At 42.0% G+C, this 17384-nt stretch overlaps 1 protein-coding gene across 3 annotated transcripts in view; it reads right to left on the bottom strand.

The window, feature by feature from the left end:
- Positions 1-17384, bottom strand: part of MIPEP (mitochondrial intermediate peptidase) — a 202529-nt gene that overhangs the window by 77662 nt on the left and 107483 nt on the right. For all 3 annotated transcript variants that reach the window (XM_078778500.1, XM_078778502.1, XM_078778501.1), the window contains exon 11: positions 16168-16220. In XM_078778500.1, coding sequence (XP_078634626.1) covers positions 16168-16220 — 53 coding nt within the window. The remainder of the gene's footprint in view (positions 1-16167; positions 16221-17384) is intronic.

Below are 17384 nucleotides of genomic sequence, written 5' to 3'. Positions count from 1 at the left end.
AACAAAGGCCAGGGTGAAAAATACACCGTTTTAAAAAGAAACACGATTGATGTTTTGGGAATAACCCTTTGTCAAAAACACCAAGGAACCAAAACATCTGATGCAATATATGGATTACGTAAATAGTCGATGGAATTTTTGGCACCGTCGTCGGTCACTTCATTGCCCAACTAGGTGAAGGATACCTCCCATGTGATTCGTCCTTTTAATACCTTTCGTTTTCAGGAAGGAGGAAGTCATCATCATTCATCAGCCATCAGTCATCAGTCATCAGTCATCATTTCAGGAAGAAAGGGCTATATAAAATAAATGCATTATTATTATTATTATTGCCTTTTCACCATGGACATTCCTTCTTTGTATCCCAACAATCCCACAAATGAGGGATTGGAGCTTCTGCAATACATTTTGGAGCACAATCCTTGTGCCGCTACACCTTTAGGATTGGCTGAATTAGTCCTCAATCTATTGTACACCGCTCCTTTCCTATGCCATATCCAGGCGATGCATAACGTCATTGCCGGAAACCGAAGGGGGCTCGGCAATGACCCACGCTGAAAGGGAGTACTCAGTTTTCACTTTGGTTGTTTGTTGTACACCGCTCCTTTCCTATGCCATCTCCAGGCATTGCAAATCGTCATTGCCGGGAACAAAAGGGGGCTCGGCAGTGACGCACGCTGAAAGAGAGTACTCAGTTTTCACTCTGGTTTCTTGTTTTCTTGTTTTCTTTCTTGCTTTCTTGCTTTCTTGCTTTCTTGTTTGTTTGTCCGGACGATATCTCAGCCATCCTTTGAGCTTGGAAGCTGAAATTTCGGCACAATAGTGAGCAAGTCCTTTGTCAAAAACGGTATTTTTTTTTTTGATTAATCAATAAATTGAGGAGTTATTTAATTATTAGCGATTAATTAAGTACTTATTTAATTAATCAAATTTTCTTTCTCTTCTGACCATTAACTCAGGCACCTTTTGAGTTAGGAAGCTGACATTTGGACATGCCAATGACCAGGTGATTTGGCTGCAAAGGATATTTTTGATTTATGAATTAATCAATTAATCGATTAATTATTTAATTATTCGATTAATGACAAAAAAATTTTTTTTTTTTAAGTTACAGATTCTGATGAAATAGTGGTAGTTTATGTGTTCTCTGACCAAATTGATTAATAATTTAATTTTTTTATGATTATTATTTATTTATTTTCATTATTAATCATTTATTTATTTTCTTTCTCATTTGGCCAATATCTCAGGCACCTTTTGAGCTGGGAAGCTAATATTTGGACATGAGTGACCAAGTGATGTGGCTATCAAGGATATTTTTGATTTATTGATTAATCATTTCATCTATTAATTATTTATTGATTAATCGATTAATTATTTATTGAGTAATCAATTAATTATTTAATTTTTTATAAATGACTTATTTAATTAAATTTCTAAAAGATACATCTTCGGATGAAGCACTAGTGGTTTAGTTATGCGATTAGCCAATTGATTATGAAAATATTTTGTGATAATCTTTTATTGATTTTAATTATACAATTAATCAATCAATTAGTGTACACCTCTCCCTCCCAATGCAGCCTCAATGAGCTGCACTGTGGTATTGCCGGGCGCCGGAGGCGCCCCGGCAATGCCGCGCTGCAGCATATTTAATTATTTGGCATGGGGCGGTGTACTTTGAATGTATGTGTACTTGTTTGTTTTCTTGTTTGTTTGTTTGTCCGGGCGATATCTCAGCCATCCTTTGAGCTGGAAAGCTGAAATTTCGGCACAATAGTGAGCAAGTCCTTTGTCAAAAACAGTATTTTTTGTTTTTTGAATAATTAATTAATTGAGGAGTTATTTAATTATTAGCGTTTAATTAAGTACTGATTTAATTAATTAAATTTCCTTTCTCTTCTGACCATTAACTCAGGCACCTTTTGAGTTAGGAAGCTGATATTTGGACATGCCAATGACCAGGTGATTTGGCTGCAAAGGCTATTTTTGATTTATTAATTAATCAATTAATCAATTAATCGATTAATTATTTAATTATTCAATTAATGACTATTTTATATTTTTTAAGTTACAGATTCTGATGAAATGGTGGTGGTTTATGTGTTCTGTGACCGAATTGATTAATTATTTAATTTTTTCATGATTATTATTTATTTATTTTCATTATTAATCATTTATTTATTTTCTTTCTCATTTGGCCAATATCTCAGGCACCTTTTGAGCTGGGAAGCTAATATTTGGACATGGCAGTGACCAAGTGATGTGGCTATCAAGGATATTTTTGATTAATCATTTAATCGATTAATTATTTATTGATTAATCAATTAATTATTTAATTTTTTATTAATGACTTATTTAATTAAATTTTTAAAAGATACATCTTCGGATGAAGCACTAGTGGTTTAGTTATGCTATTAGCCAAATGATTAAGAAAATATTTTGTGATAATCTTTTATTGATTTTAATTGTACAATTAATCAATCAATTATTGTACACCTCTCCCTCCCAATGCAGCCTGTATGAGCTGCATTGCGGTATTGCCGGGCGCCGGAGGCGCCCCGGCAATGCCGCGCTGTAGGATATTTAATTATTTGGCATGGGGGCGGTGTACTTTGAATGTATCTGTAATTGTTTTCTTTCTTGTTTGTCCGGGCGATATCTCAGCCATCGTTTGAGCTAGGAAGCTGAAATTTCGGCACAATAGTGAGCAAGTACTTTGTCAAAAATAGTATTTTTTGTTTTTTGATTAATCAAGTAATTGATGAGTTATTTAATTATTAGCGATTAATTCAATACTTATATATTTCCTTTCTCTTCTGGCCATTATCTCAGGCATCTTTTGAGTTAGGAAGCTGATATTTAGACATGCCAATGACCAAGAGATTTGGCTGCAAAGGCTATTTTTGATTTATTGCTTAATCAATAAATCAATAAATCGATTAATTATTTAATTATTTGATGGATGACTAAAAAACTTTTTTTTTAAGTTACAGATTCTGATGAAATGGTGGTGGTTTATGTGTTCTGTTAGCGAATTGATTAATTATTTCATTTTTTTATGATTATTATCTATTTATTTTCATTATTAATTAGTTATTTATTTTATTTCTCATCTGGGCAATATCTCAAGCACCTTTTGAGCTAGGAAGCTGATATTTGGACATGACAATGACCAAGTGATTTGTCTGCAAAGTCTATTTTTGATTTATTGATTAATCAATTAATCGATTAATTATTTATTGATTAATAAATTAATTATATAATTTTTTATGAATGACTTATTTAATTACATTTCTAAAAGTTACATCTTCGGATGAAGCACTTGTGGTTTAGTTATGCTATTAGCCAATTGATTATGAAAATATTTTATGACAATCTTTTATTGATTTTAATTATGCAATTAATCAATCAAATATCGTGCACCTCTCCCTCCAAATTCAGTCAGTATGAGCTGCGCGGCGGTATTGTCGGGCGCCTCAGGCGCCCCGGCAATGCCGCACTAGAGGATATTTAATTATTTGACATGGGGTCGGTGTACTTTGAATGTATCTTTACTTGTTTGCTTTCTTGTTTGTTTTCTTGTTTTCTTTCTTGTTTGTCTGGGCGATATCTCAGCCATCCTTTGAGCTAGGAAGCTAAAATTTGGGCACGATAGTGAGTAAGTACTTTGTCAAAATCGGTATTTTTTGTTTTTTGATTAGTTACTTAATTATTATCGATTAATTAAGTACTTATTCATTTCCTTTCTCTTCTGGGCATTATCTCAGGCACATTTTGAGTTAGGAAGCTGATATTCGGACATGCCAATGACCAAGTGATTTGGCTGTAAAGGCTATTTTTGATTTATTGATTAATTAATTAATCGATAAATTATTTAATTATTCGATTAATGACTTAATTAATTAATTATTTTATAAAGTTACAGATTCAGATGAAATGGTGGTGGTTTATATATTCTATTAGCCAATTGATTTTTTTTTTTAAATAATTATTATTTATATATTTTCATTATTAGTCATTTATTTATTTTCTTTCTCATCTGGGCAATATCTCAGGCATCATTTGAGCTAGGAAGCTGATATTTGGACACGACAGTGACCAAGTGATTTGGCTATATAGGATAATTTTGATTAATCAATTAATCGATTAATTATTTATTGATTAATCAATTAATTATTTAATTTTTTTGATTAATGCCTTATTTAATTAATTTTCAAAAAGATACAGCTTCGGATGAAGCACTGGTGGCTTAGGTATGCTATTAGCAATTGATTAAGAAAATATTTTACGATCGTCATTTGTTGATTATGCAATTAAAATTGGCCAATAGCATACCTAAGCTTTCTGTCTTTCACCGACTCCTCTCCGGCCTTGCTCCCCCAGCTCTCTCTGTGCTCTGTCCCCCCAATATTCCTTCAGGTCGCACAAGATCTGCCTGAAACCCTCTTATGGTTAAACTGCCAAAATCTAGGCTCTCTGCTCACCTTCACTCTGTCATTCCTCTTTTCTCCCGCCTCTGGAACAAACTCCCCCACTCCCTTCAATCCCACTCCTCCCTCCAGGTCTTTAAAACAGCTGTTCACCACCATCTCTTATCTTCCCCCATCCAAACCTGGATCTTTTCTACCCCCGCTAATTCACCCCAGATACACTTTTTTTTTTTTTAAATTCCAACTTCTTTCCTGGAAGTCCTTGCAGTGTTCATGTGTTTTATAACTCTCCCACCTCCCCCCAAGCCCTCCCCCTCCCACATTTCTCCCAATGTTACTGCTCTCAAATGTTGTGTTTGTGTCCTTCCCCCTCTCTCCCCAAGTTGTCTACCGCTCCCTTTATTTTTGTGTTTTATGTGTAGGTTTGACTTTTTGTGTGATTAATGTTAGCTCTTTCATGAGCCTCGATCTTGTATACAAAAAAACAAAAAAAAATTGCATTTTTATTATGCAATTAACCAATCAATTATTGCACACCTCTCCTTCCCAATACAGTCTCGATAAGCTGCACGGCGGTATTGTCGGGCCGCGCTGGAGGATATTTAATTATTTGGCATGGGGGCGGTGTACTTTGAATGTATCTGTTCTTGTCTTCTGTTAAGTTTGGGGATAATTTTAATAAACAACAAAAAGAGGTATCCATGGGAACCAAAATGGGACCCTCTTATCTTCGTCGTTTATATCTAAGAAAATATGATCAACAATCATGGTCCCAAACCAATCCTGAAACGTGACTGACGATTTTATTGGGGTGATTATTTCTTCCCGGGGTGAAGTGGAAGGTTTCTTCAATTATGTCAATAATTATCATCTGTATCTTCAGTACACCTGACATTTTGGATACCTGTGTGAATTTTTCGGACATCAGCATCTCTTTTGCAATATATGGATTCAGCATGGGTGTCGACTATAAGCAGACAGACTCTCATTCTTATTTAATGTACGAGTCATGTCATCCTCCATCGTGCAAGAATTCCACACCATATTCCCAGTTTCTTCAATTGTGACATATTTGCAGCAATGATCACTTTTGACATGTGGGCTCAAGAAACGAGTGATTCTTTCAAAAACAGAGGTTACCCCAACACTATTTCACTAATATATATATATATATATATATACTAGCAGAAGTACCCGGCATTGCCGGGCGGGGGAAGGGAGGGGAACGGGGGGGAGGGGAGGAGGGGGGGAGGGGAGAAGAGGGGGGGGAGGGGAGAAGAGGGGGGAGGGGGAGGGGGGAGGGGAGGGGAGGAGAGGGGGGAGGGGAGGGGGAATGGGAGGGAGGGGGAAGGGGAGGGAGGGGGAAGGGGAGGGGAGGGGGAAGGGGGGAGGGGAGGGGGGAGGGGGGAGGGGGAAGGGGGGAGGGGGAAGGGGGGAGGGGAGAAGAGGGGGGGAGGGGAGAAGAGGAGGGAGGGGAGAAGAGGGGGGAGGAGCGAAGAGGGGGAGGGGGAGGGGAGGAGAAGGGGGGAGGGGAGGAGAAGGGGGGAGGGGAGGAGAGGGGGGAGGGGAGGAGAAGGGGGGAGGGGAGGAGAGGAGGGAGGGGAGGAGAAGGGGGGAGGGGAGGAGAGGGGGGAGGGGAGGGTGATGGGGGAGGGGGAGGGGGAGGGAGGAGGGGGAGGGAGGGAGGGGGAAGGGGAGGGGAGTGGGAGTGGGAGGGGGGAGGGAGAGGGGGATTGGGGGGAGGGGGAGGAGGGGGAGGGGGGAGGGGGAGGGGAGGGGGGAGGGGGGAAGGGGAGGGGAGGGGGAGGGGAAGCGGGGGAGGGCGGAGGGGTAGGGGGAGGGGGAGGGGGGAGGGGAGGGGAACGGGGGGGAGGGGAGGAGAGGGGGGGAGGGGAGGAGAGGGGGGGAGGGGAGAAGAGGGGGGGAAGTACCCGGCATTGCCGGGCGGGGAAGAGGAGGGGAGGGGAACGGGGGGGGGGGGAGGGGAGGAGAGGGGGGGAGGGGAGGAGAGGGGGGGGAGGGGAGAAGAGGGGGGGGAAGTACCCGGCATTCCGTGTATAAACGTGAGGGAGAAGAGGGGGGAGGGGGAGGGGGAGGGGAGGGGGGAGGGGAGGGGGAAGAGGAGGGGAGGGGGAAGTGGAGGGGAGGGGAACGGGGGGGAGGGGAGAAGAGGGGGGGGAAGTACCCGGCATTGCCGGGCGGGGAAGAGGAGGGGAGGGGAACGGGGGGGAGGGGAGGAGAGGGGGGGAGGGGAGAAGAGGGGGGGGAAGTACCCGGCATTCCGTGTATAAACGTGAGGGAGAAGAGGGGGGAGGGGGAGGGGGAGGGGAGGAGAGGGGGGAGTGGAGGAGAGGGAGGGAGGGGGAGGGGGGAGGGGAGGAGAGGGGGGAGGGGGAGGGGAGGGGGGAGGGGGAGGGGAGGGGGGAGGACACGCGAATCGTTGAATCAGCGCGCTGCTCTGCCACCGATTCAGATTCCGAGTATAATATTCCTCGCTGAAAAAAAATATGGATCTAAAGATGAAAGAAAAAAAAAACCTATGTGATGTGAATGGCAATGTTCCTCGCTGAAATGTGAAAAAATGCAATCGCGCAGCAAGGAACATCACGTGATCGCTCTGAGCGATCGATTGCAACTCTGCATCGTGTCGTGGGCGTGGCCAACGTGGCCTCATGCTCCCAGGTGATTGGCTAACCCGAGCTCGAGAGAGCCATAATGCGCTACGTTATGGCAAAAAATATGGATCTAAAGATGAAAGGGAAAAAAACCTATGTGGTGTGAATGGCAATATTCCTCGCTGAAATGTGAAAAAACGGAATCGCTTTTCACTCTGAAATACGTGCGAACGCGTAACTGAGTTAATGGCGGCAAGGAACATCACGTGATCGCTCTGATCGAATCAGCGCGCTGCTCTGCCATTCTGGTCATAATATTCCTCGCTGAAATGCGCTGAGGTAAAAATATGGTTTAAAAATATTATGTAATAAATTTTTAGGTTGACCATGTTCTTCCCAGGCTCAATGGCCATGTTTGTGCCAAATATCAAGTACGTGAGCCTCTCCGTTTAGGAGTCTACCGGTAACATTACACACACACACACACACACAAACTGTGTTTTATATATATATAGATATACAGTGCGTATCAAAAAAAAGGTAATCCGAATTCAAGGGGTTAATATGCAAAGGTTGTTTATTTTGACAATTTACATGTGGTTTAATAATTAAGAGGAGATCCTCAGCTTTCCATTGATACCTTCCATGCATCATTGCTGTCACACATGACCGAGTACATGTTCATTGAAAATGACAAGTTCAAATCGCATTTTTACAAGTTTGGCTAATCGATGCAAATCAGGATAATTGGTGCAAAATGAACGTCAGATGTGAACTTTTCTCAGGAATGATTGGCCTTTATGCACCCACCCCTTCAACATGTCCACCTCCCCTTTCAACACAAAGCTCACAGCGGCGGAGCATACCCAGAACTGCTCGTCTCACCATAGCCGGGTCATTGCGCAAAGCATCCACTTCATGTCGAATACGGCCCTGCAATTCGTCAAGATCACGGGGAGGAGTTACGAACACTTTGTTCTTTAAATGTCCCCAAAGGAATTAATCACATGGTGTGAGGTAAGGTGATCTTGGCGGCCATTCCACTGCATGGTTGAGGGCGATGACTCGGTCTCCAAAGAGTTCCCTCAGTCAATCTCGGACAGCGATAAGACGATGTGCTGGGGTGCCGTCTTGGGCCCACCAGAGATATCTGAAGACCACGAAACTGTCGCTCAAAGTTCTCCTCCAGCTGCAGTAAAACTTCATCATTGATCATCTGCAGATACCTGTTACCATTGACATTCCTTTGAAAGAATAATGGTCCGATCACCTGACCACTTCCACAAAGTCCCAACCAAACAGTCCACTTTTTTTTCGATTCATGTTGGTGTCAAAATTAAATTCCGGGGGTTGTCCTGTCGGTGCATATTCAAGAACATTATGGGTATTGACCTTGCCACCCATGGCGAAAGCAGCTTCGTCGCCGATTACGAGATACCGCAGGAAATTGACATCTGCTTCGCAACGTGCTATCAACCATCTGGCAAGCACCAGCCTCCTGGCAAAATCCCCTGGCGTAATTTGATGCCGGATGTGAATCCGATCTGGATGTTGGTGGAGGTCCAGTCTTGTGATTCGGTTGAATGTTGCCGAGGGCAATCCTGTCCCATTTTGTCATGCGCTGGTATCCCTAGGATGCTCTAAAACTTGCTGCCTTACTGCTGCAATGTTCATTTCCGATCGCCCAGTGCGCCTCCTACCAGAATTCCCCTTGTTGTGGTTGAGGCTAATGCCATGCTCTTGGTATTTTCTAACATTCGCCCAGATGGTTTTGGCTGCTGGGGGCTCTTGTTCTGGGAAACGTTCCCTGAACGCATCACGAGTTCGCTGCAAACTTCCAGTTTGGTGAAAGGTTGTAACCACGAAGGTCCGCTGTTCAGTCGTAAGTTGAACCATCTTTTCAATGACTCAGACCATCTCTAAACCCATACACTGTAGGCCCATCTTAAATACCCATCTTAAACAAAGGATGACGCAACCGACGATTACCAGACCAGCTTAACAATTTTACATAATCAACTTGCCAGTCGACAAGTAATGCGTCCATTTCAAACTGTCTTGCACCGATTAGCCAAACTTGTAAAAATGCGATTTGAACTTGTCATTTTCAATGAACATGTACTCGGTCATGTGTGACAGCAATGATGCATGAAAGGCATCAATGGAAAGCTGAGGATCTCCTCATAATTGGTAAACCACATGTAAATTGTCAAACTAAATAACCTTTGCATATTAAACCATTGAATTCGGATTACCTTTTTTTTTGATACGCACTGTATATATATATATACACAAAGAATTAAGTTAAGCACCCCCCCCCGTTTTTTTACAACCTCGCACATTACAAGTTTGTTGTCGTCAAAACAGTGTAATATACCCATGATATTGCTATATTTTCTGGAGAAGTGATATGATGGTCACATAAAAACATAACAATCATGCCGTTTTCAATATTTTATTCTGAATAATTTAAGGTGAAAATTTTTGGGAATTTTAGGCATATTTTCACCTCAATTTAAGTATGGAGCTATAGGTCCATCACGGACAGTGTGGATGACGTTTATGTTTTCTAACGTACAGTCATTGTTCTGAGATGACCTCTAGCGATCTTTGCGTCAATAACGTGTGTAGGACCCACGTGATCGGATCACTGACTCAACCCTACGTCTCATAGACCCTGTAAGCCGTCGTATGCGTTGCTGTGGCAGGTTGAACCCCCTCGAGCACGTTTGGGACATGTTGGGACGACAAATTGCGAAGATGGTCCCTCCAATAGCCAATCTGGATGAATTGGAACGTGCATTACATCGGTAATGGAACAACCTGCCACAGCAACGCATACGACGGCTTACAGGGTCTATGAGACGTAGGGTTGAGTCAGTGATCCGATCACGTGGGTCCTACACACGTTATTGACGCAAAGATCGCTAGAGGTCTTCTCAGAACAATGACTGTACGTTAGAAAACATAAACGTCATCCACACTGTCCGTGATGGACCTATAGCTCCATACTTAAATTGAGGTGAAAATATGCCTAAAATTCCCAAAAATTTTCACCTTAAATTATTCAGAATAAAATATTGAAAACGGCATGATTGTTATGTTTTTATGTGACCATAATATCACTTCTCCAGAAAATATAGCAATATCATGGGTATATTACACTGTTTTGACGACAACAAACTTGTAATGTGCGAGGTTGTAAAAAAACGGGGGGGGGTGCTTAACTTAATTCTTTGTGTATATATATATATATATATATATATATATATATATATATATATATATATATATATATATATATATATATATATATATATATGCAATAGATAGGGCAATCGGAGATAGATGCAAAATGGTGCAAAATGGTGCAATATCTATAGGAGACAGGTGCAATGTGATTAGCTCCTTGCAAGATTGAATAATGTATTGTATAGGCTTATTAAAAGTTGATATTCAAATTCGTATTTGATCATAAATGATCATGGCCTAAATAATTATATCGAAATCTAGAGTTAAATCGGGAAAAAAATGAGGAAAGAACGATTTTATTCTAACCCTATGTAATTAAATAATGGGCTTATATATTATAAAATATATAATAGGGATTAGGGGGGGGGGGGGGAGAGGTTAACGAGGATAGGAAAGATCATGGTTTTGGATTAGGGACGATCTGAGATGGTGGTGAAGAGCTGTCTTGAAGACCTAGAGGGAAGAATATGGATTGGTTCGTTCGCTTCTAGAATGAACTACTCCATATCTACGTGTTTGTATGTGTGGGGACCTAAACGCATGTTATTGGAATTGTGAAAGGACGCACATTTAACGATAACAAACGATATCGCAGGATTAGAAATTGATAAGAAAAAATAAACATGATTACCCGACTCAGCAAGACGTAATTGTTAGACCATCCACTCTTTGAGTATGGGAGCTCAGCGGGTCAAACCCCGGCGAGTCATACCAAAGACTCAAACATGGTACGTGCTGCTTCCTTGCTTGATCCTCAGCATATGGAATGGATTGAGCATGAACAAACAGCCATAGGTTGGCAATTGCACCAATTGTACTTGTACTAATTGACCTTTGATGCCAAAATCTAATCAATTCATCTTTGCATCATAATACACTGAACAGCAATAGAAACGTCACTTCATAAAAATAATTCCTGAACATTTCCCATAGAAATATCAATGCATTTCGTTTAGATATCTCGTTATTTACATTAGTCTGTATCTAAATTTAATCCTAACTACCGACAGTGGTGCACACGTGGATAAAAACATGTCACCAAAACGCAGGCAAAAAAACGACCATGGTACAAAGTCGTGCATGATTCCCATGGAAATCAAAATGCACGTGCGTCTCCTTGTGACTTTCCCTATAAAATGCACCCCAAAACGTGTGTTCATCATTCGGGTTTCGATGCCAGCACCATGCCCAGACTTACGAGGATTCAGAGAGACCAGGCTATTGGAAGATTGCATGATGGACAGACTGCACGAATGGTTGCCAATGCTTTCCATGTCAACGTGAGAACCATCTACAGGTTACAGGAACGATACCAGGCCACCAACAGCACCGATGACCGCCCACGCAGTGGCAGACAGAGGGTAACAACACCACGACAGGATCGACAGATTGTGGGTCATCACATCCAAGATCGCTTTACCAGGGCTACAGAAACTGCAAGACAAACAGTTGGAACCCACCAAAGACACATTAGTGGTGATACAGTCCGTCGACGTTTGAAGAACAGGGATGTCCGTTGGGATGTCCGTTGTCACAGGCCGTATCGTGGCCCCATTCTTACAGCTCGACACTGCCGTGACCGACTACAGTGGGCCACACAGCATCAAAATTGGCGTTACCAGCAGTGGAGAACCGTTCTTTTCTCAGACGAAAGCCGATACTGTGTTTCCACGGCAGATGTCAGAGTGAGAGTTTGGCGTAGACGTGGGGAACGCTACTCAGATGACTGTGCGATGGAAAGAGACTCGTGGGGTGGTCCAAACATCATGGTATGGGGTGCTATTGCTCTCAATCACAAAGTCGGTCCTGTGGTGTTCCAGAATATTGGTCCAGGAAGAGGCAATGGTGTCACAGCTGCTCGCTACATCGATCAAGTCCTCAGACCTCACGTTGTGCCACATTTTGGACGTCACGGAAATCATGTCTTCCAGCAGGACAACGCCCGTGCCCACACTGCCAGAGCAACGAGGGACTTCCAGCAACAGAATGGCATCCAAACCTTGCACTGGCCTGCGCTCAGCCCCGATTTAAACTGGATAGAGCACTTGTGGGACGAGGTTCAAAGAAGACTGAATGGCGTTCGACCAAGGCCGACAACTGCAGCTCAACTCAGTCAGGCGTTTCTCAGAGTGTGGGCCCAAGTGACAAATGCCTTCATCAACCGATTAATCCACTCCATGTATAGATGATGTATGGGTATGGCTGTCATCAACTGTCATCAACGCTCACGGGGGTCACACAAGATACCGACTTTGACCTCCCTTGTTCTCACCTGGTCTTGTGTTTTTCTTATTCAGAACATTTCACATTATTGTTTGAACTGTGGTGACCATACCTGTAATGTTTCATGTTGATCCTAAATCTCAATTCGTGTTGATCATGACTTGAAAATAAAGACTCCAAAATATTGATTCTGACTGACGTTTCTTTTGCTGTTCAATATATATACTTACAACAAGTTTGGTCAAAATCCCATCACTGGTTCACAAGTTAGTGCAGTCACAAAATTTTTACCGAATGGAATCTCCAACCTTTGACCTCTTGACCCCATGATAAAACCTGTTTATCTTTACATCATTATACACTACAAGTCAAAAGTTTTAGAACACTTCAATTTTCCAGTTTTTATTGAAATATACGCAGTTTAATGTCCAGTGAATAACCTGAAATGGTACAAAGCTAAGCAGTAAACTGCTCGAGGTTTAAAAAAAAGTTTCGGTGAGCAAAACCGGGAAAATAATGTAAATTGCAAAGTTATATTGTAAAAAAAAAGGCCTTCCTCAGGGAAGAAGTAATGGGTTAACAACTTATAGCTGTTCTGCAGCAATGTAAGTAAATTAAGCCTTGAAAGTTGATGCAAACAATTCCTACCGGTGTCCCAACCTCTGCTGATTACTTGATTACAAACCCCCTGTCTGTATAAAAGCAGTATTGGAACAGACTGTTATTATACCCTCTGAAGCATTATTTGGACAATATTGCACTGCAGGAAGTAGTATATTGGAAACTGGAGGAAACTCTGACAGGAAGAGGTCTGGCAGACCCAAAGCCACAACAGAATCAGAAGACAAGTTTCTGAGAGTCAACAGCTTGCGTGATAGGCGGCTCACAGGACAACAGCTTCAAGCACAGCTTAACACTGGTCGAAGTAAGCAAGTCTCAGTTTCAAATGTGAATAGAAAACTTCGAGCTGCAGGTTTGACAGGTCGAGTGGCAGTAAGAAAGCCATTGCAAAGATGGCAAAATAAGAAAAAGAGGCTTGCCCGGGCCATGAAGCACCGCCAGTGGACTACTGAAGACTGGAAGAAGGTCTTATGGACCGATGAATCAAAATTTGAAATCTTTGGTTCATCACGCAGGGTTTTTGTACGCCGTCGAGTAGGCGAAAGGATGGTTCCTCAGTGTGTGACACCAACTGTCAAACATGGAGGAGGAAGCGTGATGGTCTGGAGCTCTTTTGCTGGATCCAGAGGTGGCGACTTGCACAGAGTGACTGGCACCCTGAACCAAAAGGGCTACCACAGCATTTTGCAGCGCCATGCAATACCCTCTGGCATATGCCTCGTTGGTCAGGGGTTCATCCTACAGCAAGATAATGACCCTAAACACACCTCCAGGCTATGCCAAAACGACCTTCGAGGAAAAGAACAAGACGGTAGGCTTCAAATCACGGAATGGCCAGCACAGTCTCCAGACTTAAACCCTATCGAGCTGGTTTGGAATGAACTGGACAGAAGGGTGAAAGCAAAGCAACCTACAAGTGCAACGCATTTGTGGGAACTTCTGCAACAGTGTTGGGAAGAACTTCCCGAACAATATTTGATTTCCATTGTAGAAAGAATGCCACGAGTGTGTTCGGCGGTTATATCTGCAAAAGGTGGATACTTTGCTGAGTCAAAAATTTAAATTAAATTTTGTTAAACAAAATGATTCTATGATTTCTTTTTTATCTCCAATTGTTTATTTGTTCTATGCTTAATTTAAGAGTACATTGAGACATTAAACTGCGTAAATTTAAATAAAAATTGGAAAAATTGAGGTGTTCTAAAACTTTTGACCGGTAGTGTACATACTTCTACCAAGTATGACTTAGTTCCTTTCAGCCGTTCTTAGGTTAGCGAGGTAACAAAAACCTGTTACAGACTCTGACCTTTGACCTCTTGACCCCAAAATCGAACCAGTTCATCTTTGCATCATAATATATACTTGGACCAAGTTGGTCAAAATCCCATAACTGGTTCACAAGGAAGTTCAGTCAAAAGGTAAAGAGGTAACAGATTTTTATTTTTTTAACCTAAAGGGATCTCTGCCCTCTGATCCCATAATCTAACGAGTTTATCTTTGCATCATAATATATACTTGTACCAAGTTTGACTTAGATCTTTTCAGCCATTCTTAAGTTATTGTGGTAATGTAAACCCATCATGGATGGAAGGACGAATACACGGATGGAAAACCTGAAATCACAATTCCTCCAGCAACTTTGTTGGGTAAGGCATTAAAAAAAATAAAAGAACCAACTACAAACTAGATGGTATTCATATAATACTTACACTGCGCAGTCAACTTGGTGTGAGTCAACCCTTCTATTTTTGAATGTTTTTTTCTTTCTTTCTTTGATCCAATATGGCTGCCAGACCATGTGAGCGATGACATCATAACTTTATATTCTCTAATATAATAGTTCCGTAGATCACGCTTAATAAATTTCAAACTGATCAGACTAAACGTTGTCCCCGTCAAATTATGACGTCATAATTAAGGCACCAATGACGTCATCGTTAACAACACTTGCTCCCCATATGGAGTTCTTTACAATGAGCCATGTTTCAATTTTTTCCATCGAGCTGTTTTGGAGATATAGGGGTGTAACGTTTTTTCCAAGATGGCGTCCGTACCACATGATCAAGGCTGTCATAATTATGAAAAAAAAATTATACAGGCGGAAGCGCTCCTATGGTAAAATTTTGTGTCGGTCGGACCAACGGTTGCCGATAAATGAATTTTAAAATGCAGACACGCCACACGTACGCATGTACGCAACTGAATGCCGAACCGTGCTTTTCGCTTCGCTAGCACAGGTAATAAAATGAATGAATGAATGAATGATCGTTTTAAGGCCATTTTCCCCGCTAGAGCGGGGGTTAGCCTTGCGGGCCCCATGACAATCATGGTTCCCTGTTTGAGGCAATGTTTTTATGGCCGGATGCCCTTCCTGACGCCAACCCTTAGTCGCCTCTTACGATGCGCAGAGATACGGTGTACCTATTCTAAACCGGGGTACACACCGGGATCATTCATCCCAGCAAGCTGGTACTCAATTTGCAGACCTTGGAAGGATGACAGGCTGAGTAAACCCCCCTGGCGTTAATTTAGCGATCGACCGGGATTCGAACCCAGGATCCTAGGATCCCAAGCCGGCACCCTAACCGCTAAGCCAACACCAGGCTAAATAAATGCAGGTAATAAAATGTTAAAACAAAAACCTATCAGTCACAGAACACACAGAAACACTCACCTAACAGTACAAGGAAAAGAAAACCGATAGGCCAAAGAACGTTTACGGCTGCTGAGTCACCAGATTGCTTTACAATCACAATGAAGAACATGACAAAGGCCGCTATGATCGTATCGATTATAAAACTAAATAATAAATCAATAAGGTCACAACATATTCATGGAAACCTCACACGTTCAAAACAAAAGAGATGACGCTTCGATCGCTGAAAGTAATTTCAAGCATCGGAGGATGCAAAGTTTACTCGCACTTTCACAATTTACATCAAATGATACAATTTGAATAACATTGGCAAGCAGAACACGCCTCCTTTTACCACCAACGGGAGTAAAGGTACAAGTGTCCTTACCTCTCTGCTCTGAAAAGGCCAATGTAGTATGGTGGGTCCCAGGGCATCAGTTCCTAAATAAACAAAAACAAAGAAGCAACAAGAACCTTCATTTCTCAAAGTACAAGTACATTAGTCATTGCCACGTTGTTTCAAGGACATCCCTCGGTATTCTGCCCATGGCTAAGGGATGTCAACCAAAGTTAACAACAGGCTGCAGGAGTGTGAAAAGGACGACTATTTATTTATTCAGAACTGAATGAGTGCAGAATGAATCAAAAATAGGGTAATGCAAAACAAAGTTGGAGGGCAAGGCAAGACGCTGGACTGTATCAAAAGCATGAGATATGATGAGAGAGAGAGAGAGAGAGAGAGAGAGAGAGAGAGAGAGAGAGAGAGAGAGACTTAGACTTTTAAGCTCTTTTTATTATAAAAGTATAAAACAAGAGTACCACCAAAAGCAATTCATCCAGGAAAATCAGTAAAATCATAGCAATCCCGGAAGGAAAAAACAATCGGTGCACTGCAAACCAAGCGACAGAAAAGGTGCAAATACCAAAAAAAACACACGAGGAGAAAATCTAGGCATAATTTCTAAACTAGGCATAATTATATATGTACAAATTTACAATCGCATCTGCAACCCTGAGGAGAGACTTAAGAAAGAAAGAGTAGGTCAAGACCAGGGGGGGGGGGGGGGGGAAACGCCGGCAAGGAGAAGCATGGAACAGTGTATAAGAAACACCCGCACTGTATTATACAGAAATTAACAATTTGTTATCTTGGACCTCACAAATCCCTCCAACACACCAGGTCGCAACAAAATTTGTAAGGTCGTTTGCAGTTTGGACACAGCCAAATTCAAGCTTGAGCCTTGCTGACACCAACGAACTAAAAAACACCATAATACTGCATTCCTGCATGGGTCTGCCGCCCAGCTTCGCCTTCCGCGACAGGTATACGGCCAGTTTAGCAGTAGCGGTTAGGAACCCGAATACAATAGATGTGGTTCCCTTTTTGGGAGGAAAGCCAAAGATGTAAGCTTTCAAAGAAAAGGTAACCTGCAATCTATGGGAAATAAAATTTAACCAATGAAACAAAGGAGAAAGTCTTTCACAATTAATGAAAGCATGAAACAAATCTTCCCTCACCGGACAAAAGGGGCAACAGCCGGAAATGGGGGGAAAAAAACGAATGACAGCATTGGAAGGAACAATCCAGTGGGCCAAACGCCACTG

The sequence above is a fragment of the Myxine glutinosa genome, chromosome 5, assembly GCF_964187855.1.
Source record: "Myxine glutinosa chromosome 5, kmMyxGlut1.1, whole genome shotgun sequence".
Taxonomy (NCBI): domain Eukaryota; kingdom Metazoa; phylum Chordata; class Myxini; order Myxiniformes; family Myxinidae; genus Myxine; species Myxine glutinosa.
Note: the sequence above shows the minus strand (reverse complement) of the source record. Positions and strands in the feature narration are given on the sequence as shown.